The sequence below is a fragment of the Glossina fuscipes genome, unplaced genomic scaffold (assembly GCF_014805625.2).
Source record: "Glossina fuscipes isolate IAEA_lab_2018 unplaced genomic scaffold, Yale_Gfus_2 1, whole genome shotgun sequence".
Lineage (NCBI taxonomy): Eukaryota > Metazoa > Arthropoda > Insecta > Diptera > Glossinidae > Glossina > Glossina fuscipes.
The window spans coordinates 41,071,587-41,096,655 of NW_023998415.1; the positions used below are offsets into that span (position 1 = coordinate 41,071,587).

A 25,069-nucleotide genomic window follows, 5' to 3' on the forward strand; every position below is an offset into this window, starting at 1 on the left:
GAAAACTTTTGCAACGCCCAGAAGAGAGCATCGGAGGCACCATAAAGTGCAAATATTTTTGATCAGCATTAAATTCTAAATAGATCTAAGTATGTCCGTTTGTCCGTCTGTCTAATGTCTGTTGTAAACGTTCTCCTGCCCGTAAAAATGAAGCTGTCGACTTCAAATTTGGTAGTCAAAATTGGGAAATTTCTTACACCCAGATTGCTATTGAAAATGGGCCAAATCATTCGAAAGACACGCCCACAGCACAACGTAAACTGAGAAGATCTCCGTTCTTCAAAGCGAATGAAAAATTGGTTTTTGACATATTACTCATAAAGTATTTGTGCACAAAAACGGAAAACATTCACCACGCCTACCCAATATTGTAGTGTATCAAGCTTTAGTTGTCTTTTCAATACCTTTATAATGCGCAGACAATAAGCTTCAAAAACCCCATGAAACATTTACATTTTTGGACAGTTTTAAATTTGGAATGCACCTAAACATGTACATCGATCTGCTCGTCTCTGCATCTGTGTAGTATCCATGGTAAACATTCTGCCGTTAGCGAAAATGAAGATATCGCTTACAAATTTGCAAAAGAATTTGAAATTGGCCAGAACTTTTCAAAGGGCACGCCTACAACGCCTATACAAGAGAAACTTTTATTTTGAAAATAGAAGAAATCAGCTTTGGCCACTTCAGATTATAAAGCATAAGAATTTTCTTCTTTTACTTTCTTTGTATATTTTTGGTGCAAGCTGTGATGGGTATAAAGATTCGTTTCCGACCGAATTTTTAAATTCTTATCCCTTAAATGCATATTGCGGTTAATATTCTACATTCCAAATGATGTTTTTAAAAAAATTTACTTAAAAAAACAATTGGCAACAACATGCATTTAAGGGTTAAGGAAAAAAAAAACACTGTGCAAAGGATGCTACAAGCAGATATCTAAGGATTTAACTCTACGACCGCAATTATATCGCTATGCATATAAGTTTTAAATCTTTGTATTCGATTCCGAATGGATTTAGCCGCCAAAGTCTCGTCGTCGTCCCCTGCATCTTAAGAGGTACAAAATTCTGATTTTTATTAAAGTTTTTTTTTTTCAACTAAAAAAAAGAGTGAGCACTGAGTTTCAGATCTCAAAATGCTTTTCTTTTCATTTAATTTTCATTTTGATATTTAATAAAAGAAATTATTTGTTATTTTAATCACATCAGAAAAAGCTATCCTTTTTTTCGGAAATTAAAATAAAAAACTTTCTTTTTTTTTTTTTGCTTTCTTTTGAAAACTCATTATTTGACTTCGAATTAATTGTATTGTAAAATTTCTTGTGTACCATTTAGCGTTTTAGTGCAGCTAATTTTATTAAAAAAGAGATTTTCCCAAAAAGTTTCAAAACTAATTTCGCAACTTTTTTTGAGTAAATCGCTTAAGATGCTTAAATTGAAGATTCCCACGTACAACACAATATTACAACCTTTGGGGAAACGAAAATTCTGGACAAGCTTCCTGAATATTCCAGGTTCAGAGAGATGGGTAATTTCAAAATTAAAAAAGTTTCTCATAGTGATTTGAAAATCAATTTTTGTTTCACAATAATTGGATTAGGATTTAACTTCAAATGAGCTGCCAAGAAAGCAGAGGCGCTTCGAATCTAATAATAACGGAGGTAAAGGAGGTAGCGCCGCAAAACCAGCCGAAGTATCTGTGGGTAGTGGTAATAGTGCAACTTATGTGGAGGATATGTATAATGCGTGGAAGCGTGATCCCGGTAGCGTTCATGCCGTAAGATTTAAATGTAAATTTAACACAAACTACACCACGCACAACATTTTTTCTTTTTTTTTTCTCTTTTCCCAAGTCTTGGAATGCTTTTTTCGTTTCCGGTGCTTATGAATGTGTACCTCCCGAACATACTTCGCAACGTAATTTGGTACCGTTATCTCATTTGTGCGGCCACAATCCCCGATCGGAAATTATCGAAGGCCATCTAAATACTCAAAGCGTGATTCGTAGCTATCAAGTGAGTTAGTTTTTGAGGCAAACCCTCCTCAACATTGGAACGACATTATAAAGAGCAATGAATTGGTTTTTCTAGACGCGTGGTTTTTTAACCGCAGATTTGGACCCTTTGGGTATTACTCAGTCCAAAAAAATTACCACACCCTGTGGTATGGAATTAAGGGCCACTGAAGCCGTTTTAATGATGGTCAGCAATTTTGTTAAAGGCCAGTATTTGAATATATGAAAAATCGACAATCATATCATGTCCTTCGCTTTACTTTTTTAGATGGAAAATATATGGACTGTAGTTTTAAACTGCCCGCAACTACTTACATTGGTGGTAAAGAGCAAGAGCTTACCCTACGGTAAGATTACGGATAATTGTCAATTTTTGATTCGCCTGACATCTTATCTGCATCGTTATTTGGCTTCATTTACAGAGAAATTTTGAAACGCCTGGAAAAAATTTACTGCGGCACTATGGGCATCGAGTATATGTACATTTACAGTGATGGGAAACGTGATTGGATTCGACAACGGCTTGAAAAACCAGGTTGCATGGAAATAAGTAAAGAGAAAAAATTATTAATTTTCAAGCGCTTGTTACGAGCGACACGGTAATACATGAGCACCTTTTTTTTCTGCCATGCATTATGAAGAGGTTTTTGTTTTTTATTTTTTAATTCCTTCTTTTACCATGAATATAGATTTGAAGCGTTTTTAGCGAGGAAGTGGGCTGCTGAAAAGCGTTTCGGCTTGGAAGGATGCGATGTAATGATACCGTGCCTTAAGGAAATCATTGATGTATCATCGAATTTAGGTGTAGAGTCTTTTGTAATTGGCTTGGCTCATAGGGGCCGGTTGAATACCTTGGCCAATGTCTGTCGTAAGCCATTGGACCAAATTTTAGCACAATTTCATAGCCTAGATGCTCAAGATCTGGTAAGTATTTAAATGATGGACTTTAAAAAACCAGAACATTATTTAGGTCCTAACTAAAATAACAATAAAAAACTGGGTTTTAGGGTTCCGGCGATGTTAAATATCATTTGGGCACTTTTACTGAACGTTTGAATAGAGTTACTAATAAGAATGTGCGCTTGTGCTTGGTCGCTAATCCATCGCATTTGGAATCTGTTAATCCGGTCGCTCAGGGTAAGGCACGTTCAGAGCAATTCTATCGCGGTGATCTTGAAGGCCGTAAGGCTATGTGCATCCTCATACATGGCGATGCATCCTTCTCCGGACAAGGTATTGTTTACGAATCAATGCATTTGTCCGATTTGCCCAGTTATACCGTTCATGGCATCGTCCATATTGTGATTAATAATCAAATTGGTTTCACAACCGATCCTCGTTTCTCACGCTCGTCACCAAATTGCACGGATGTCGCTCGTGTTGTGAATGCTCCCATATTTCATGTAAACGCTGACGATCCCGAAGCGTCGGTACATCTTAGCAAAATTTGTGCTGAATGGAGAGCCGCATGGCGACAGGATGTTGTCCTCGATTTAGTAGGCTATCGTCGCAACGGTCACAATGAAGCTGATGAGCCTATGTTTACGCAGCCGCTGATGTACACGAAAATACGTGCACACAAGCCGGTCTTCGACTTGTATTGCGAAAAATTGCTTGATGAAAAGGTGATCACAAAGGAATTGCTTAAGCAATCTATTGATGAGTACGATGCGATATTGGAGCAAGGTTTCGAAGATGCCAAAAAGATTACAACAATTAAAGTAAATTCTAAATTTCTGATAATGAAACTAAAAAATTAATCCCTAAATTCTTTTTACAGTACAGTGATTGGTTAGATTCGCCGTGGACTGGCTTCTTTCAATCTCGTGATAACTCAAAAGTGCCATGCACCGGTGTAGATGAGAAAATCTTGTGTCACATCGGTTATAAGTTTTCATCACCGCCGCCACCTGAACAAAATTTTATATTACATAAGTAGTGTTTTTTTATTTTACACATAAATCAAAGATCTCGACCAATTGTCCAATTTTCAGAGGTATTGAACGTATTTTGGCTGCTCGTAAACAATTGGTGGACGATCGTACAGCCGATTGGGCTTTAGGAGAAGCTTTGGCAATGGGGAGCCTTTTAAGGGAAGGCGTGCACGTACGTCTCTCAGGTGAAGACGTTGAACGTGGCACTTTTTCGCACCGCCATCATGTTTTGCATCATCAGACTCTCGATAAGGTCACTTACTGTGCCATGAAGTGTTTATATCCTGATCAGGCGATCTATTCAGTTTGTAACAGCAGTTTGAGCGAAATGGGAATTTTGGGCTTTGAGCATGGATACTCGATGACAAATCCGAATGCTCTAGTTATATGGGAATCGCAATTTGGCGACTTTTACAATACCGCTCAGTCCATAGTCGATGCGTTTATATCATCCGGCGAAATGAAATGGGTTCGTCAATCAGGTTTAGTAATAATGATGCCGCACGGCCTGGAAGGTCAAGGACCGGAACATTCATCAGGCCGTGTCGAACGTTTTCTTCAAATGTCCGACGATGATCCAGACACTTTACCTGAAGTAGATTGTGACGACGATAATGTACCTCTGAGGCAATTACGAACGATTAATTGGATTGTTGCCAATTGTACTACACCGGCCAATTGGTTTCATATAATGCGTCGTCAAGTGGCTTTACCATTTCGTAAACCTTTGGTATTACTAACGCCCAAGACAGGTTTACGTCATCCGTTGGCTCGTAGCAATTTCTGTGACATGATAGAGGGTACCGAATTTCAACGTATCATACCGGACTATGGGCCTGCTAGTCAAAGCCCTGATGATGTTTGTAAATTGGTTTTCTGCTCAGGAAAAGTTTACTTTGATTTGTTTAAAGCACGTGCCGAGAGACGACAGGAATGTAAAGTAGCACTTGTACGCGTTGAACAGGTCGGTGCAGAGTTTTATGCATTCAAATCATTGAATTGATCTTACTTTATGTAATTTCTTTTTACTATTGAAGATATGTCCATTCCCTTACGATTTGGTTAGAGAACAAATTTTGTTCTATAGAGAATCCGAATTGATATGGGCACAAGAGGAGCACAAAAATCAAGGTGCTTGGTATTATGTGCACCCACGATTTAAAACAGCTATGACACCAGATTATGATGAGGGGTGAGTTGTAACTATACTTTATGAAATGTCTCCCATCTTCCCATCCCGTCTTAATAATCTTTTACTTGAAGGAAAAAAAAAATTTTTTTTTTTATGAGAATTAGATGAAATGATCTTAATCTTAGAGTAAGTGAGTAGTCTAGTGTAGCAGCAATAACTATTTAATAGTTACGAAGAATGGGAAAAAAATATAAAGGATGAGCGCGTTTCTATACTAATTTCGATTTTTGCAATAGATTGGAGACTAACATTGGGATTTCTAGTCGTATTATTACACCTGCATAATAATCAATTATCAAACAATGTATTGCATGTATATTAATTGCTGCATTCTTCTTCTTCTCGTCATAAACATTTAACGTTCTCTCGTCCTCCCTTAAAGACGAGTACGAGTAAGAGTCATACCTGTCTGAAATTGCCAGCCAGCTATGGGTAAGGGTTTGAGATTGTTTGCGACTCGTAAGGAGGAGTAAACAATAAAACGGTTAGGACTTTGTGGGCATAATTATCAAATTAAAAAGGCCGGGATAGCCTGATGGGCAAAAAGGCGTCTTTGTTTTCTATGATTGAATAGATGTAGAAAGTACAGGAAGTGTTTTGGTTTTCTCTCAAATGAAACAAAATTGTTAATCAAGCAAGAAGAGTTCAATGTCAAATCCATTGACCAAAAAAAGACGAAAGAAAAATAATTAAATAAAATAAAACAAGAAGCGTAGAAAATGAATAGAATAGAAAAAATTGACATTAACCTTGAGGCGATTTACGAAATTCCTAGATTCTCAATGACCGAACTGAAAAGGAATGTCGTAGATAAAGAATCATTTCATTGTTACCAACTGTATGATACCAATTCAGATATATATATATATATATATAGATATATATATATATATATGTAACATTTCACAATAATTGACTTTGATGAATGCGTGCTCTCATGCAATTGAATGAAATGCCAATAAATGATAATCATCGATAACGACATACTATTTGATGATATGTGCACCGTTTTGTTAGCTTTTCATTTATAGATAGATAGTAGGTAGTATGTGTAATATATCAATTGAAAGATAAATAATGCAGACAGATAGTTATGGTATGGTTTTTAACATTTAATGAGATGTGAGAGAAAATAAAATAAATAAGAACATAGTATTACCTCACGGTTTACCATTTTTTTTTTTTTTTTTGTATTCTTCTTCTTCCTCGTCTTAATGGCTAATTTTTCTTTCACTACAAAACTACAAATCAATATTTACGTGTCCTTCTCTATCTATCGTAACGATTCGTTATTCGCTTTAATACAATACAAACGCGCAAAAGTTGTGTGTATGTGTATGTGTGTACGTGTACGTGTATATATTTTGTGTGTGGAAGCGCAAAAAGCGTGCCAAATGTCACAATTACTTGTCTTCGTTTATTGATTTTGTCTGTTTTTATAAAAAAAAAAAAAAAAAATTTTCTAGAAATAGTGTTTGGTAAAGCAAATAAAAATTCGATGTGTTTTGCCTTTCTCGAACAAGTCAAATTATATGATTATAAGTTGTCGCCGTGAAATTCTCAATGAACATTACTTTCGTTATAATTTAATTTTATATAACAACGTTTGTCTAAATGAATAGAGGAACAATTATCATAGACACCTATAAAGCCTAAGGCAGCTAAGCTAATTGACTTTGAGTAATAGTTTACAGTGATTCCTGATCAAAAGTGAAGGCGTCCACTGTAATGTCATACATTTCAATTTCTCAATTCATGAATGGTAAAAAAATACTTGTATATAGAGCTCGCAAGAAATTGATTGTTTTTCGTGTGAGGGTATAAGATGCAAACATGCCTTATGATCATGTATATATAGTAGTTAAGCAAATTTGATTTCTTCTCTAACTGTACATTTCGTCCTTACGATTCTTATGAATATTTATGCAAGATTTCGAAATAAGGTCTACTTCAAGTCCGTGTATGTGTTATTGTCAAAAGCATTTTACTGTAAAGATTATAATAAATATTGTTACTACCACAAGTGTAATGAAAGTAAATACGCGATAAAGCATAAATACAATCAAAGCCGATGAAAGCCGATGTAACTGCTTTAATGGGCATTTAAGCTTTTTATCTCGTCTTAAGGGCAGTTTTGACAATGTGTTTGCATTTTTTTTCAATCTTTAAGCATTCAGTTCATCTTCAGATGCATGCGCAAGTAAACAATTCTAAGTACTTAGCTCAATTTAATGATAGTTCCTGGACATAATCGGATATACTGAGATGTTATTTTTACAAATTGCAGTGAAAAGACTGATAGGTCCCCGTCTATTGAAATTTTTGATAGCGAATGATTTCGCTTTGCTTTCCATGACTGGTATATTACCGCTTTGCTTGGCTTAATAGTTCACATTATTTCATCTTATGTTGATGGGAAGATGAACGAGAAAAAAACAACGAGTACTGGAAGTGTGAGCTAAGCATATTGCAGTAGATTTTAAAACTCTTTGCGTTTGCTACTACGAACACGTTTGATAATATTATTTTATTTGTTTACAAAAATATACAAACAAGAAAATGTTGATATTTATTTAAAAAAAAAAAAAAAAAAAGGCCGCAGATAGCATTAATAATACAATGCACGATGACTTTTGTTTTTTTTTTTTCTCTCCTTTAAAATTAATTTACTAGGAAGCGTAACTATGTAATTCAAGGAAATTTGAGAATAGATAGATATATATATATATACATATAAAACGCTAACCATAAAATTAGATAATTATTTTTTTTTTTTTGCAATTTCATGGGGAAATAAGTCGTGCAAGAGAAGTGTCGTTGTTTTTGTAGGCGAGGAGGAAAGACAAGATATGTCATTTTATTTATGACGATCAGTTTCTTTCTAAGAAAGACTGGTTTTTACTGCTGTAGTCACGGGTGAATACGGGTGAAATTGTAAAGCAGACTACGAACACGAATAACGACTTCCTCACGAAAGATAGTTATTAATGGATTAATTTTCAAATCAAGAATCAGTTGCCAGGAACTTTAGAAACACAGTATTAGTTTTTTTAAAAATTTTCCAAAAAAATTTCAATTTCCTTCGAAAAAAAAAGAAGAAACAACTTGAACTCGCGATAAAAGGGATATCCAAGATTCACTATAACGCGACAATAATTGCTTTTCTTCTTATTTCGCGCATAGATATTCTCGGTTGTCTTTTACTTTTACTTGACATTCAAGTGCGCAACAAATTATTTACGCATACTTAAACATTAAACACACGCTTTTTATGTGTTTTTATCGTGTTTTTATTGTTTTTTTTTTTTTTTTTTTTTTTGTTTCTTTCTTTTGCAGTCTTTTCTTTTCTCGCGTTCGTTTAACAAGAACTTGGCACAGTTTCGGTTAATTTAAAAAAGAAAAAAAGAGAGAAAAGAAAAAAAAATGTTCGCTGCAAATAGCACGACATTCATTTTAATAATAACAACTAAATTAAATAAACATTAAAATAAAAAGTGTGAATAGATATATTGAAGGATAGATTTATTTTTTTTTTTTTATTTGTTTGTTTTTATGGAAAATTAGAGCAATCATGACATATATGTAAGAGAGTTATATTATATGATGGTTGTGTGCATATGTGTAGCTTATGAAAATATTTTTCAAAATAACTTTTAAATATGGTGCGAAATAATTGTTTTCATTATTGTTTATTAATTTTATTTTTATTTATTTATTTATTTATTTATTTATTTTTTTTTTTTTTTTTGTTTTTTGCATATGCCAAAAATTCATCCTCTCCTTTAATATGTATTGTGAATACAGCAACATGTGGCAAAACAAAGAAATAACATAAATCTTTTAAATTTATTTTTAATATTTAATATGTAACTCATATGTTGTGTTGTAGTGTTGTATGATATATAAAAAATACGTGTACATATTCTTCTAACTAACCTCCATCCCTCATTAAACGTAATGCATGCATTATATGCATAAATAGAAAATAATTTGTCGGCAGGCAAGAGCTACTAATCTTCCAATTTCGTATCAATATCAAAAGTTAAAAAAAACAGACTACTGCTCTTTCAATAGAATAACACAACATACTTATAGAGCCTCCATCTATTTATTCTCTTGATAATAGGCAGACAGAATTCTTCTGAAAATGACTGGTATAGGTTTGACCCGATGAATAGTGGAATTTTTTGATTAAATCGGACAAAATATATCTCTTATGCAAAAACAGTGTTATGTGTAGACCTTCTTTTTCCAATCTCTCTTATTACTTTTAAATTATTACGAATGAATTATCCTTGCGCCTGAACTTAAACAACCTTTTGAAAATGTTATTTAAAAAAAACGAAAATATTTTAATGATAGCTTTATGAAGCACCGCAGACGAAATCATTCACAAAAAAAAAAAATAATAATAATAAAATATGTATTGTAATGACAAACGGAAAAAACAGAATTCACATTTTTCGTTTTATAAATAAATAGCGAGAAAACTATGTACGGCTTAAGATGAATCTAGGGCACTCAATATATACATGTATATATATCTAGGATTTTTGGTTTCTAGCGCGTTCTCAAGCTTAATTTGTTATCTTTCACATGTAGTGAGGGAAAAAGATCAGATCGATTAATTTTTCGTGAGTTCTACGCCATCAAGCTACAATATTTGGACTTTCGGTACTATTCGATCCTTTTCGAAATTTTCTCCATAACATCTAGCGAAGAAACCATTATTACACTGGACAGCTTAATAGGCTGATGTGTTCTTTGATAATTTCTTGCTTTATTTTGCTTGTGCAGTAACAGACTGAAAAGGAAACTGAAAAACTTTTTTGCGCTGTTTCAAAAAGCTTAGTGAAATTAGTTTATCTTTATTCCGTAATGACCTTAGTATAAAAATACTATTTTCACATACACTAGATATATGTATGTATGTATGCGTATGCAATGCTTAACAAAAGGTACATATTTATAAGTCACCATAAGTCACTATAAGTTATAAGCATAATCTTTCATTTATATATAATAGTGTATATATATATATATAATGATGATTAAGAAAAAAAATTCATTCATAAAATTCAAAAAGCAATAAAAGTGACACTCACTATACCCCCTACTGGGCGTAACTTTTTAAAAGTCTAGAGCGCGAGAGATATATGAATTTTTTCGATAATTGAAAGGAATTCCTAAGTTTTAGAAACGAGAAAGAAAGCACCCATTACAGTCGGGAAAAGAATGAATAATAAGAAAGAATGTTCGCCTTATGTTTCCTAAGTATCTTCAGTTGTAAGGATAGCGAATTAAAAGTTTAATCAAGAAGAATTTTTGCTTATTTTCCATACAAGGATACACCTTTTTCGATATTGGAAGGTTCTCTATATACTCTCTGTATGTGCTGTCACGTACAGCTAATTCTCTTTTTATACGATAGCTACGTTTCCAAAAAAAAAAATTCGTGTAAAAAAAGTATTGTTTAATTTGAAAAATCGTAGATTGGTTCCAAATCCAAAAAAAAAACAACTGCAAAATACAATAAACAATATTAAAAAATTCTTATTAGAATTCAATTAAGAATCACATTCGCATATAATCGATATAATCTAAATGAATTGTTAAACATTTAACACGATCTTACAATGCATATGTATGAGGAGTGAGAATGAAAAAAGTCCATAGAAACATCAAAATAGAAATTTATCAGAAAAATTCTTGAAAATCGTGTTAAAACGAAACGATTCGTGTAAAAAGAGAATTCGATTTATTTGAATTGGATGGAAATGGGTTACTTTCCGTTCAATCTGCATACCCCACTTGCCCTGTATACGATATATATGTAGACTATTTTCATAAGTGTGAATGTGAGCGAATCGAAGAATTTTCGTGATAGTTCAGTGGTGGTTCACTCTTCTAGACAAAATTGAAAGACGTCATGTAAACGTAATTTCAACACCCATAGACATAACTGAAACGAATTGCTGTTTTCTTGCACTTTACATCTCGTAGGGTGTTCGTTGCTTAAATTTCTAGGTCTTGTAAACATTTAGCAAATATAATATGCGTCTTCCGTATGCGGGGCATAATAAATGTGTTGCTTATCGAAAATTTTCTTCGTTTCATTTACTCTCTCGAGTCGACAGAAAGGTCGTAAGTAATAGTAATATAGTAAATAATAATTGCACGCCCCCTCCTCTTACCACGTATTTTTCACGTACCAAAACTCTTCATCGAAATTATTTCGCAAATGTTCTGTGGAATAGTTAGCTAGTTATAAAAATCGGTGATTTTTTAAGATTTACTTACTTTTTTTTTCTTTTTTGTTAATTAAACCAAATGAAAACAATAATTTTTTTTTTGTTTTTATTAATAAAATATTTAAACGAATTTATTTTTTCTTTGATATTTACACTTACGCTTACGAAGTATGTAAGAGGCTAATATTTACATTGGTTTCTCTAACATAAACAAAGCTTAAGAAGTTGAACTAAGAGTTATAAATGAAAAAAGCAAAAAAAAAATAAAAATAAAATCGAAAAAAAAATTGAAATGAAATTTTAAGAACATATAAATATGCGTATATATATATATATATATATATATATATATAAAATATTATTATTTTTTATTCTTCAACTAAATATACCGTATATACTCAAGCTTTAAATAAATCGGAAATTAAATACATAAATATTCAGTACATTTGAACATGTTAAGGATATTTGTGTCAACGGCCAAATTTTCCAGTGACTATGAGACTAATTAACACATACAAATAGAGATATAGGTATATCAAATTTTTTGTACTACTTCCTTCATCCACTATCATTTTTAATGAATGACATACAAACATATGATGATCTCAGACACCATGATGTGTCTATTTCCATTATACATATATTATGCCTGTACGTGTCTGTACAATTTTGAAAAGCAAATTAAAAAATGTTCTTCTCAACTTGAGCTTTGCGTTGAGTGCTTTTTGCTTTCTTTTCTTTTTTTTTTTGCTTTAAAAAAAGAAGAAGAAGAAGAAGAAGATTTATGAATAAGAAAGTTTTGAATAATTTTTTTCTCTCATTTGCGCGCTTATCCTACATCTTTGTTTTGGATATATATATATATATGTGTTTTTTTCTATTTATTTACATTATTTATAACAATTATTTTTCATACTAAAAATTTAATAATAATAAGATAAAGAATCAAACATTCACGTACACACACACACACACACACACACACACACACACACATTCATCCGTTCATCCATTCATCCATTGAGATCATTAAAAAATTTTCTAGGCGCCTTAGAAATTTTTTTAACTAAACTCGAAAAAAGAGAAAAAAAAAACAAGGAAAAACAAGGAAAAAATAAAAGTAATAAAACGCGTATCCTTATTTACACTTTTTCACTAAGGAATTTCTCCCTTTGAAAATACTAAGAAGACAAACGAATAAAAGAAAAACACTTGCCTGAAGCCAGCTGTGTGATATAGGGTAGGCGAGAACGTATCGTTTTCGGCATTAGCAATGACTAACCGTTTATACCATATTCCATATACTGAAAGTACGTTTACGTAGATTTTCAGCTCTCTCTTCCTCCTCGGCGAGTTGCTCGTAATCTATTTCTAGATACTCTTTACCACCAAATTTCACTTTACGATTTGTGTATCTTTTTAAATAATTAACATGCGACGAGACGTCTTTACCTTCGATATCAATCAGATACGATATGCTAGTAATGCGCTCCTTGACTTTGCCGCGCCTCCATTTGATTTGCGTTTTCTTGTAACGTTCGGCGTATAAAACCTCATCGCCTATTTCGTAGGCTTTGACCTTCATGCAGGACTTCAATGGTTTTGGTTCCTCTACAATTTGCGCTTCTTCTATCTTATCATCGTCGTCATCTTCGTCGTCTGTAACAAAAGCAATAGGTTTTTCCAACGTTTCAGTTTCGGCTGAAGCAATTTGTTCGTTATTATTAGGCCGTTGAAAAAATGAATCGGTTACGGAAAGACGACGTTGCTGACGTTTAATAATAACTTTCTTTTTAATTTTGCGTTCCTTTTTACGCGTCTCAGCTGTATCAGCAGCTAGCGATTGTAATTCCTCGTTATTTTCTAAATTTTGGTCGCCATGATCTTCTTCAGCGAAAGGCTCATTTTTCATTTCAACACTAATTTCATCGGCTGGGAATTCTGCTGAGCTCGTAATAGCTTCTGCATCGTTTTTGTTTAAATCTCCTTCGTTTGTTTTATTGATGCTGATTTTATCTGATGATGAGGAGGAGGAGGACGAGGAGGGGGAAGATACTTGATGTATTATTTTTTTATGTATAACTTTCTTCTTGTGGTCGGCAGGCTCGACTTGAATTTCGGCTGTCTGCACCGGTGTGGGAGCCAATTGTTGTTCGGGCATTTTTGAATCTTTAGTTAATTCTTTTGCTGCTGCTGCTGCTGCTGCTTCGGCTTTTGCTGTTGTTTCTTCTCCTTCTTGACTTGTAGTATCTTGTTGTGTGATCTCTTGTCGACTGTTGGAAATTTGTGGACATTCAATGGTTTTTGTAATATCGGTTGTTGTCGTAAATTGTTGTTGTTGTTGTTGTTGTTGTTGCTGTTGTTGCTGTTGTTCATGAATCTCCTCCTCCGTACACGAAGTTATTTTTTTCTCAATAAAAGCAACATTCGTTTTGGGTAGCTGACGTTGAGTTACATTTGCCGATGTTATGACGTCATTGTTGGCGTTCTTATTGATGGCAACAACCACCTGTTCGGATTGCTTAGATTGCTGAGTCAATTTATTTGAAATTTCCTGCGGTTTCTCCGCATAAATTTCTTGATGATCATCGTTGATTTCATCAGTCGTCTTACCGGTCTGTAATCTCCCCGCGATATCCTCATCTTTTTTGCTCGTTATAATAACCGTACTTTCACTTATCAATAAATCATGAAAATTTGTCGTTACTGTATTAGTCGATTCTCTTGTTTGTATTGAACTCTTCATGGCCCTAGTAATTTCTGGCACAGTAGCCAGCATATCGGGCGAATCGTTTGTTGCTCTAGACGTTGTGGTTGTTGCTGTTGTCGCTGCATTTGTCGCTTCTAGCTTTTCTTTAGCTGATAATGGACTCAATGACGCCGTGCGCCGTTCAATTTCTAATTGCGTTGGCAATGTTTTCACCTCATTTGTTATCACTTCATTCAATGGTGATCGTTCTATAACCGTAGCCGTATTATCATTTGGCAACGAATGATTCTCATCGTTGATTTTCTTGGCATTATTTATGTCAATTTGTGTATTGTGTATAGCTTCGTCAGTTGTAATTGTTTGATGCGTGACTGGTTGTTCACCCTTTTCATTACATCTCTTTGAGGTCGCACTTACCCGTTTAACTTTGATAACTTTCGATTTGTTCGCAACTTCCTCACCAGTATCGGATATTGTCATCTTACTTGGAACTATTTTCTTTTTAATAACAGCCGCTGAATCCGATGGCCTACGTTTGATTTTTCCTGGTAAAGCGATAGCTAACGGTGAGTCTATTTTAGAGCTTTCAACGGCCGCTATTGAAGCACGCCGTCCGCCTTCTTTTTGCTTATTTACCAATTTTTTTCTCACTCTACTCTTACCATCAATTGATTCCTCCTGCGGCTTTTGTGCTTTGCAGACATCTTCGTTGATGCATTTAACAGAATCTCGGTCCTCTTCTTTCAGAGTGTAGAGAGAATGACTGATTTGCTCTTTTTCAGAAGCTTTTATCGATCCTGATGCACGATTACTAAAGTCTTCAAGTTTTTGACTTTTATCTGCTTTCCCTATATCATTCATTTTATTTCGATCTCCTCTTGAAACTTCTGCATTTAATTCCTTCTCCGTACACTGAGAGTTAACAAGTGACAGTTGATTGCCTTCGTTACACGATTGATTATTTTCTTTAATGTCATCGGTGACGTTTGTCGGCGCATTATAGGAGGCTTGAATGCTTTTTGGAAATTCTTCAAAGGAACCTTGGTAGGGCGGGTTAGCTATCTTAGTGCTAGCAGTTTCTTTTACCGTTAAATTCGAATTTATAGTTGGAATAGCTAATGCGTTAGTGCACAGGTTTGCCGACGTTAGTGTGCGTTCACCTTTAGATGCGGAATTAAAATCAAATCTTTCGCTTTCTTTATGGAATTTATGCTCGGTTTGGTAATCTTTACCGATGAACGCCTGACTCTCGTCCACTTTCTTCGAATAACTATTACTGTCCAAGTTTATTTCAACCGTTTTGGGAACATCTTCGAGTTCCTTGTAAATGGTATTTGAATTCTGGACTTTAGATAATTCCTTATTGAGGTCAATTGGTTCCGATATCACGCTCGAATGATCATTTCCTCTCAATGAACAAGATTTTAAGTTTTCATGTGTGTAGCTCATTGTTATTCTATCATCTTTATTATCTTTTTGTATTCCCATGGGCAGTGTTGTGGTTTCACTTTTATTTGAAGGAACTTCTTCTGTTTCATATCTAATTGGTTTTGCTGCTTGAATATTATTCACATCTGTTACTTCCTCTTTACTTGAATCAGTTTCTTCGTCAAGGAAAAGACTGCGACGTCGAATCTTTTTAACGAAACGAAAATGTACTGGACCTTCGCTTTTAGATTCTGGCGGTGTGCCCAAAATAATGGAAGGCTTTAGGCTTTGAGGGTCAGTCTTCTGTTCCTCTTCGCTATCGTTGCTATATTGCTTTAGGACACCTTTCACTTCACTAAGAGCGCCAGAAATGCGAGCTTTTAAACGATTCAAACGTTCGATGGGATCTTCAGGAGGTTCATCATCGTTTTTCAAACGACGCTGCCGTCTTAAACGGGTCTTCTCTGGCAGTACACTGTCCAAAGCATTATTCAACGATAACGAGCGATTCTGCAAAGTGTTGTCATTTAATAATTCATTGCGGGTAGCGTTAGTAGGAAAGCGTGGTAAGTCAACCGATATATTGCCACCAACCGAACTTCTTTGCGCGCTTGAAGATAAGGCACGCAATTCCGCGGTGATTGCTGCACTTTCGATTGGTTTACCGATTGGCACCCGTGCGTTATTCGGTAAAGCTCCTTTAGCACCTTTCATCTCATACTTCATTTCATCTGATCTGTGCGAATCGTACTTAGCGAGTTTATTGATATTCTCGGCGACGCAATGTTCTTCCTTTTCTTTGGAACGATTTACAAGCACTTCGTTTGTGTTAATTTGTTCTTTGAAGAGATTTTCGAAAGCGATCTCATGTTTTTCTTTTTCGTTTACTTTCAAATTTAAAACATTATCACTGCATGTTAATAATTCATCATTTTTTCTACAATGCACCTGTGACGTAACACTAATACTGCCACCATACTCGGACGAGATAAACGTTGGTGTTTCATAAATAATAGATAGAGCACTTCCCGTATTGCGTTGACCGAATTCGTTTCGATTTGTTCCGTTCTCGACCGCTAATGTGCAAGTATCGCGTACATCTGAGCTAACCAAAACTACCGGATCGTTATAGACTCCGTCAAGATCATCGAGTAACTCATTTGTGTTACTCTTGCCATAACAAACACTTGTTACACTCAACGGGGGTGTTGTACGCTGTTCTTCTTTCCTATCTACAAGCGATTCATTATTCATGCGATTCATATTTCTAGCAGAGAGCGACAGCTTTCTTTCTCTATCTGCGTAGCCGTAAACGTCATCGCCAGTACGCTCAATATTTTCAAAATTTTTCTGCACTTCTGGTTTCTGGCTCGTATTTTTAGATATGCCAGCTGGTACCATTCGTATACCAACATTGTCCTCTATTACTCTCCCGCAAGATTGATTCGACGCTGATGATGATGATGATGCCAATGTTTGGGAATTTTCTACATGATCTTGTGCGTTTTGAACTTGAGCCATCAATTCATTATAGTTATGCGTCATTTGTGGCGTAGGCATCAAAGAAACACTCTTTCGAATTTTCCACTTGTTCGCTGGCAACGAATGCGTGGGTTTTAAATGTTTACGGCCGCTACGTTTTACATTCTTCTTAGCATTCACTATCGGGAGGGAGGAGGAGTGGTACGCATTATCTCTTATGGGATATTTATCAATGCTTGGCAAAGTATTTTGTTTACATGGAAAAGCTTTTGAGATCGTAAATTCCAATAATAAATTTTCTTGTTGCGACGGTCCATAGATTATTGATTGCGTGTGGGCAGAATTCGCCATCGAATGAAATGCCCCCGCCTCTTCTCTATAACTTTGCATGTTGTTTGTATTATGAAGTGGAAATTTATTTTTATTTTGATATTCCCTGATAGGAAACTTTTTTTCTTCGTCCCGTTCATTTTCATCTAATGGAAGTGCTTTCGGCGATTTCGGTATCTTAATAGGAGCAGTTTTTTCCAATTTTCCTTCGCCCGGGAATATGTTACCCATCGATTACGATTAGGGAGACTTCTAAATGGGAACTTTTTCAATATTTCAATTTCCTCCCTATTGTTGTAATCGTCAAAATTGAATAAAGTTTTAAGAGTTGTGCTAATCTTTCTTTGAGTTGCTTTACAATATCTGAGCAGCTTATCTGCCCGCTATAGTTCTTAGTTATGATCGTATGATTTACCGGAAATTTCAAATGTTCATCATTGATGTCATTTAATTTTTGACATGTAGATAAGTGGATTGATGTGTCGTGTGAATCATTTCCTGCAATTGGATTTAAATGATCGATACGTATACGCGTTACTAACGGATTATCGTCATCGGTTGCGGTGACGTTATTCTCAATAGAATGCAGGATCCTCGGCATTAAAATTGCCGCAACAGTCTTAATCAAAGTCGAAAGATCGATAATTGGATGAAATTGATCGCGAGCACAATCGACGATTATTTCCTTTCTTTTATATATTTAGTTTCGTTCTTTATACATTATTGGGAATATAATTATCATCTTTTTTTTTTTTTTTTAAATCTCAACCATAATTTTTAATTCTCTTCTCTTTCTCTTAACTGACAACACTTTGATCGAACTCTCTTCAACTCACTGGGAAAGTCTTACACAAATGTCTTTAGTTGGATTTTTTTCGTTTTTTTTCTTTTGGGTGTGTGTTTAGTCGAAATTTTCTCACCCCAAAGAGGAGAAAATGCAAAAAAAAAAACTCATAAAAATTTTTTTCAAAATATCTTTTCAACTTGTCTTCACTTAATAACTTTTGAGTGTTTTTTTTTTTTTTCAATTTTTTTTTCTTGCTTCTATGTTCACAATTATGTTATGGGCGCGTACGTCAACAAGAGTGATCTCTCGCGTGGTTTAAACACATTCGTCTGCCATCAAATTGTAAAATTTATTTTTAATTAACGGGAAAAAGGTATAAAAATTACAAAAGCCAAAAATTAAAATGAACAGAAGAAATGTTTTTTGCTTAATTTCTTATAAATAAACCCAGAAGTCATTTAAACTTTCATACGTATTATTTTATACTGGGGACCGTGTATGCCCACATATTCACTAGATTCGTATATTCTCTATCTCTCCTTTGCCCATGATCATGATTTTCTGCCAAAAACTTTATACCGGCGACATGTCACAAATGCCTTCAGCGGCCGTCCCCACATTATACACATTATTCACGTTTACATCGCTCTTGTTTAGTTTCCATTGTTTGAAATCTTTCCTTTTTCCTTTCACTTCGCGTCGGCAAATTTTTTTGGCAAATTTATTATTGACTGTTTTTTATCTAAATATTGGTTTTTTTATATCCATCACTGCCAGAAGCAAATGTATTGATTTGCTCATTCCGTTTGTGATTGTCAAAGACACACAAAGACGGAAAAACATAAAACCCCGACTTTCTTAGACACATGCGACTCGTTCTCTACTCTCTATCCGTGCGATCCATGCATTGATGGATCTCTTGCGAAAAAAAAGGCGAAAAATATTTTTATACCTATCTACTATATATATATATATAAATATTTGTGTGCAGTCAAGGTTCAATTCCGTCATCGGGGCCCTTTAAATACTTGATATTATTCGCCTAAAGAGTTAACAAACGATTTGCGATTTTGATAATCTTTTTCGAGGGTAACGAAGGGGTAGAGGGAGCGGTGGGAATGCCTTCAAGACGCGCCGAGAGGCAAATAATTTATTTACTTTTTTTATTTGTATTTTGAGAACGTGTTCAACAATAATGTAATGGTATTGCGTCTAATGAGTATTACAAAGAAATTTCACTTATTTTTACTGTTTTATTTGTTTTTTTTGTTTTCTGTTTTTTTTTTTTTTTTTTTTTTTTTTTGCAAATCTGAAACGTCATTCGACAAACAAACGCTTTAGACAAGGATGTGTGGATGGCTTTGTAATTCTATTCTAAGAAAGATCCAAAGCAAATTTCCTTTACACACAATGTTGCGCTTTTTTCTTAAAACACTTGAAACTTAAACACTTCAAATGATGCGCAGAAATGCACCTCGGAGATCCTTCAAGCTATGAAGAAATATGCGCCGTGGGGAGCAGCAGAAATATATATCTTGCAATAGATTGAAAGGATTTTTTATTAATTATGCATCGATTGGAACTTTCCTAGGTTTGGCGACCTTTCTGTCAATTTATTGAAATCAAATGCTCGAGATAAAGCATTTAAGTTGCTTGCTTAGTTGATGCGTCAGTTGATGCTACCATTTGTAAATTGTTGGAGCGTAAATTTTAGTAATACATTTTCCGAAACAGTTCTAATCTAAGATTTAACAAGTAAGAAAATTACATTCGGTGGGGACCGAATTTTTTATACTCTTCGCCGTTTATACCCAAAAAAAAAGACGAAAGAACAAAATTTTCATGCTCTATTATATGGAGTGGGCGCGCAGCTGATTTCTTCTATTTTCAAAATAAAAGTTTTTGTCGTATCGAAGAAATGTAGACATAATAGATAGGCGTATTCGTTTTGAAAAGTTGGGGTCAACTTCAAATTTTTTTGCAAATTTGTAGGCGGTATCTTCATATTCGCTAGCAGGAGAATGTTTATCACAAATACTACAGACAGATGGACAGACGAATAGGCAAACATGTTTAGGTGCATTCCAAATTTGAAACTGGCTAAGAATTTATTCATTTTATAGGGTTTTTGAAGCGATATAAAGGTATTGAAAAAACAATTAAATTGTCCTTCAACCGATTTGGCGCCATTTCAATACCAACTTGCGTGCAAGACCTTCCAATGTTTCTGTCATATTTGAAGTCGATAACTTCATTTTTGCGGCTAAGGAGACAGTTTACAATCGGTATTGCACAAACGGACAGACGGTCAGATGGACAGACAAAAAAACGGAGAGACGGACATGGTTAAATCGATTTGATGCTTATCACATGTATACTTCATAGCGTCTCTGATGCTTACTTCTGGACGTTGTAAACGTTTCGACGTCAGCTCTCATCCCTTGGTGATAGCTATAATAATGATAGATGGAATAACTAAAACCAATTGGAATAAATATAGGACGAATATGACGATCGAACATCAAGAAATTGAAACAATTGACTTGGGCTTGGGAAAAGTGTCCAAGTTTTCATTAAGGTTTTCTAGAATTTTATGAAAGCTTGTAAAAGCTTAATATTCTTTCAAGTATTCTCCCGATTTGTGTTTTTTAGTCATTTTCAAGAATTGGCGGCGTATGAGTTTTTTTATTACTTCTATTTATAACATAAATATTATTATACGCCCCGTTTGCAACCCGGTGTGCAATAAACGCCAGACTGCAGACGCATAACCAATAAAAAAATTTGAAAAATCATTCATGCATGCTTAAGGGAGGAGACTGTTATATAAAATATATTCATGCGTCTATGCAAATAAAACCGGAATTCACAAAATATATGTGTACGGATAAAAGGCTACCATTACAAAATCGTACAAAGTCGGTTCAAAATGTAAAAAAAAAAAACAAAAAGAATCTCTAACAACAAATCGTCAATTAAATAAATAATATGGATGTTAATAGGGATCTGTGTATGTGGAGAACAAAGCCAAGATACATTAGTGGAGGTGTTTTCGCTGCACACTATACAGAATTCGCAGTAACAAAGGCATGCAACGAAAGCCTCACATACTTATGGACAAGAAGAGTGCGTTCAAAATTCTCAATACCCTCGATCGCCGAGGAATAACCTACGATCCTTTCCTACCTACCAATCTTTCCCTGATAGCTATACATTTTCAAGACGAACGTTTCCTTCACCTCTCTCTCTTCCTACAACCTTTCGCAATCACCACCGTGCCCGTGCGTATAGAGGGGAACATCTCCTGGCTGGCTGGCCGTAATGAAAAGAAATTTATAGCGTTATTTTAATTCTCTATGACTATATAAAAATAATGCCAAGCTTTCATTTTATGTATAACAACAATCGTGCGAATGGTAATAAGCAAGTATGTGAAGGAGAAAAGAAAAAGTATGGAACGTTTGAGAAAAAAAGTAATTTCACAAAAAAATATACACAAAAATATTTAGGTAAAAAAAAAAAAACAAATAATAAATTTTTAAATTTTTTTATTAAAGCAAAATCAATTTTCTTTATTTACATTCGATATATTTATTCTTCTACTTATCTTTTTTTTTTTAAATTAAAGGAATTCCATATTTTATCGCAGAGAAGTTAACTAAGAAATGGTGTAAGTCTACATGAATTTCACATCCTTTGGGAGAAAAATACTGTTAGGGGGCGTGTAAATGAATCAATCTCTCGAGTTCATTTACTGGGTTTTCAAATATAACTTTCTATGCAAAACCTTTGAAATCGTTATTTAAAAAACAGAAATGTATCACTTGTTGCTAATCATGGAGAGAGACATATATGTAATGATTTTAATTATGTTTTTTTTGTTTTAAGTAATAATTATTCAGAGTTTTGAACCATTAGAGATCGAGATAGAGAAGACGGAGAGAGAGAGAGAGAGAGAGAGAGAGAGAGAAAGATAAAGGAAGATCTGATTAAAGACATTCCGCCGCTATTCACCTTCATCAGAAATATGTATGCAATGAGAACGTATATTCCTACGCTTGATGAGCACATATCCTCCGGTAACAAATTTTACAGAATGTGCATAATAACTATTATTGTTGTTGTTATGTTGTCTGCGCCTGACATTAACGTTGTACGGACAATATTCATTATCTCAATTGAATTTTAAGACTACCGTTCTTTTTGAACATTATCTGCCGATTCCTACTTATCAACGCGCACCAATCATATCAGATATGATCACGAGACGAGCGACTAAATGTCCTCCTAATGTAAGTAAGAAATTAGGCAGATATAAATAATACGCTAAAAAAGAAAAAACTCATTCATACTATTTTGGTCCCGTCTGATATGATCAAAAATTACATAGGTTGATACGATTTTGTTTTGCAAGATTTTTATAATCGGAGCTAACGTACTTTCAAGAGTTTCGTAGCTAAAAGTAAAAGAGAAAAGAGAGCAAAAGTTTTTGTGCAAAAGACAAGTACCGCGACGTAACCTCGACACAAGCAAATGAAAATAGGTCAGCGTCCCAGCTACCTATATATATATATATATATATACAGTTATAATTTTTTCGAAGACATAACTATAATGTAGCTAAGTAGAAACCACTACATATAGAGTATCCATTAAGTATATTTTGGCATTAATTTTTTGGCGTCTTATCAAAGAAATCGTGAAACGTTAAAGCGCACACAACAATATTCAAATGACAAAAACTGTATACATAATATGTTGAGTAAATATATTGATATTTCTTTTCCTTTCGGCAAATTTGTTTCTCTTTTCTCAAATATTAATAGAGAATTAATGTATGTATGTATATATATATATATATATGTTTGTATGTTTGTATAATATATGTATTTACCGTGAATTGTTCTCAAAGTATGTGCCTTCAATTATTTAAATAAAATGGCAAAAATTTATTAAGACATTTCAGATATATGTGCAAATGTGATTTGTAAAATTCTTGGAATTTTAATTCATAAACATAATTGTCTATGCGTTCGTTCGTTTCACTCGACTGTAAGAAAGAAGGTTATTCAAAAATTTCCGACATTTTTTGCACAATATTCTTGAATAGGAAAATTGTTTTCTTCACCAATTATGGAATTTATATGTAACCCCACAAAACATAATCTAATTTAAGAACGATGCAATCAAGTCAATGCATTGCGAATTTTTCGATGCCTGTTTTAATTAACAAGCCGCCGCAATGATTCATTCAGATCATCATTTCGTACAACTTTTTTTTTCCGCTGGAGAAACTTTTACAAGCGCTGGGGGTCACGGTAAAGAAGAGATGTGCAGCGAGCGAGGTAATATTTCAAGCACAATTTTTTCATTGTAGTGATTGACTTGAGGTACAGTACATTTGTTCTATTGCGAGCAAACGCTTTATCTATCTAGCCTACATCATATATCCAATTTTTATGCAAAAGCAGTGAGTGAATATGTTTGTTTGCTATCCCTTGACGCCTTGCCCGATTTGCAGGATTTTCTGTGATTTTCTAACTTCCCAGTGTAAGCACATTTTTTGGATGGTCCTTCCTTTAAAATCAGCAAATCATCGCCAAGTTGATGTTATACGATTAACATAGCCCTTTCCGAGCCAATATGGACTTTTGAAGAATGTTTTCCCAATTAAAAAAGCAATGTTTTTAATTGAAACACAACTTTGACAACCTTGAGTCCATACTGTGTGTGAACGTCTCGCATCAATCTCTGAAACTCTGATGGCTTTACATATCTGCTATCAATTCTAAATTGTAGCCCTCTCATGTAATGGATCTGGTGTTAACCAAAATGCATTTTCGTACAAGTGAAGCTAGTAGATCGGCAGACGTATAGAGATTAGAACAAATATGCCGTGATCAAGCATGTCTACACTTTATTGCATACTTTCAATGTTATACAAATGGAAAACTGAAAAATTCAAATTGATAAAAATACACAACAAACATACACATACACAACTTAAATCAAAAATGGATAACATTTCATGAAAACAAATATGAAAACCTAAGTACTTGTGTTTGTTGAAGAATAATGCTGCTCTTGGTTTCAAGACACGGCAGGCTTACTTCTAGGCGGTTTTTCGATATAATGTGGAAGTATTTTGATCAAAGACTCACGATAGACATTTTATTCAAGCTTCTTTATAATGTTTAATGGAAATGTCTCTCGAAGAGAGTTTTGCGCGTTGTGTTGTGGGTCGTATGTAAAGGTCCATAGAAATATATTTTCTTAAATGAATATTAAGAAATGGGAATTAATGTAACACTTTTTTAAATTATTTTAGGATAATTAAGTTTTTATTTTATTGCAGATTTATTATAAACTATGTTGGACGTCCTTGTGCAGCAGCTCCTGCCACAGGCAATAAAAATCAATTTGATCGAGAACTGCACAATCTAATTACCGATATATTTGGTGAACTTACCGAAGAAGATAGAGAATTTATTAAGGCGACAGAAGAAGCAGCTAGAGCTAAGGCTCAAGAAGCTGCTAAATCGGATGCCGCTAAAGCTAAGGCTCAAGAAGCTGCTAAAGCGGTAACGGCTAAAGCTAAGACTCAAGAGGCTGGTAAGGCGAATGCCGCTGAGGCTAAGGCTGAAGAAGCTGTTAAAGCGGATGTCGCTAAGGAGAATCCTGAAGATGTTTCAAAAGCAGATGCAGCTAAAATTAAACCTCAAGAAGCTTCGCCAAAACCACCAAATGAAGGCATTCCGCCAAGTGCGCCACCAGTCGGCAGTCCTCCAATGAAAACCCCTACTCCGCCAGGAATTAGTACGCCACCTGGCGGCGGAAAGTCAAATGATGGCACTGTCTTAAAACCTGATCCCTCTGCACCCAATGGTATCCCGCCGAAAACCGACGACAGCTCTCCATCTAAACCTGATCCCTCTGCAC

At 34.4% G+C, this 25,069-nt stretch overlaps 2 protein-coding genes across 2 annotated transcripts in view; one reads left to right on the plus strand and one right to left on the minus strand.

Annotated features, from left to right (window-relative positions):
• Positions 1-1,428: 1,428 nt before the first annotated feature.
• The window catches only part of LOC119644948 (2-oxoglutarate dehydrogenase-like, mitochondrial), a 24,132-nt gene continuing 491 nt past the window's right edge, over positions 1,429-25,069 (plus strand). Inside the window, exons 1-12 of the mRNA XM_038044692.1 lie at positions 1,429-1,530; positions 1,603-1,779; positions 1,856-2,017; positions 2,093-2,222; positions 2,285-2,363; positions 2,439-2,615; positions 2,706-2,940; positions 3,024-3,737; positions 3,797-3,951; positions 4,011-4,914; positions 4,988-5,142; positions 24,486-25,065. Of these exons, the coding sequence (XP_037900620.1) occupies positions 1,429-1,530; positions 1,603-1,779; positions 1,856-2,017; positions 2,093-2,222; positions 2,285-2,363; positions 2,439-2,615; positions 2,706-2,940; positions 3,024-3,737; positions 3,797-3,951; positions 4,011-4,914; positions 4,988-5,142; positions 24,486-25,065 (3,570 nt within the window). The remainder of the gene's footprint in view (positions 1,531-1,602; positions 1,780-1,855; positions 2,018-2,092; positions 2,223-2,284; positions 2,364-2,438; positions 2,616-2,705; positions 2,941-3,023; positions 3,738-3,796; positions 3,952-4,010; positions 4,915-4,987; positions 5,143-24,485; positions 25,066-25,069) is intronic.
• LOC119631706 lies at positions 12,447-18,511 on the minus strand. The gene has a single exon (XM_038024146.1). It carries the CDS (start codon positions 17,572-17,574, stop codon positions 12,679-12,681), a length of 4,896 nt encoding a protein of 1,631 aa, XP_037880074.1. The 5' UTR covers positions 17,575-18,511; the 3' UTR covers positions 12,447-12,678.

Excerpts from the sequence above, each read along its gene's own strand:
- LOC119631706 (XM_038024146.1), bottom strand. The coding sequence starts at position 17,574 with ATGGGTAACATATTCCCGGGCGAAGGAAAATTGGAAAAAACTGCTCCT.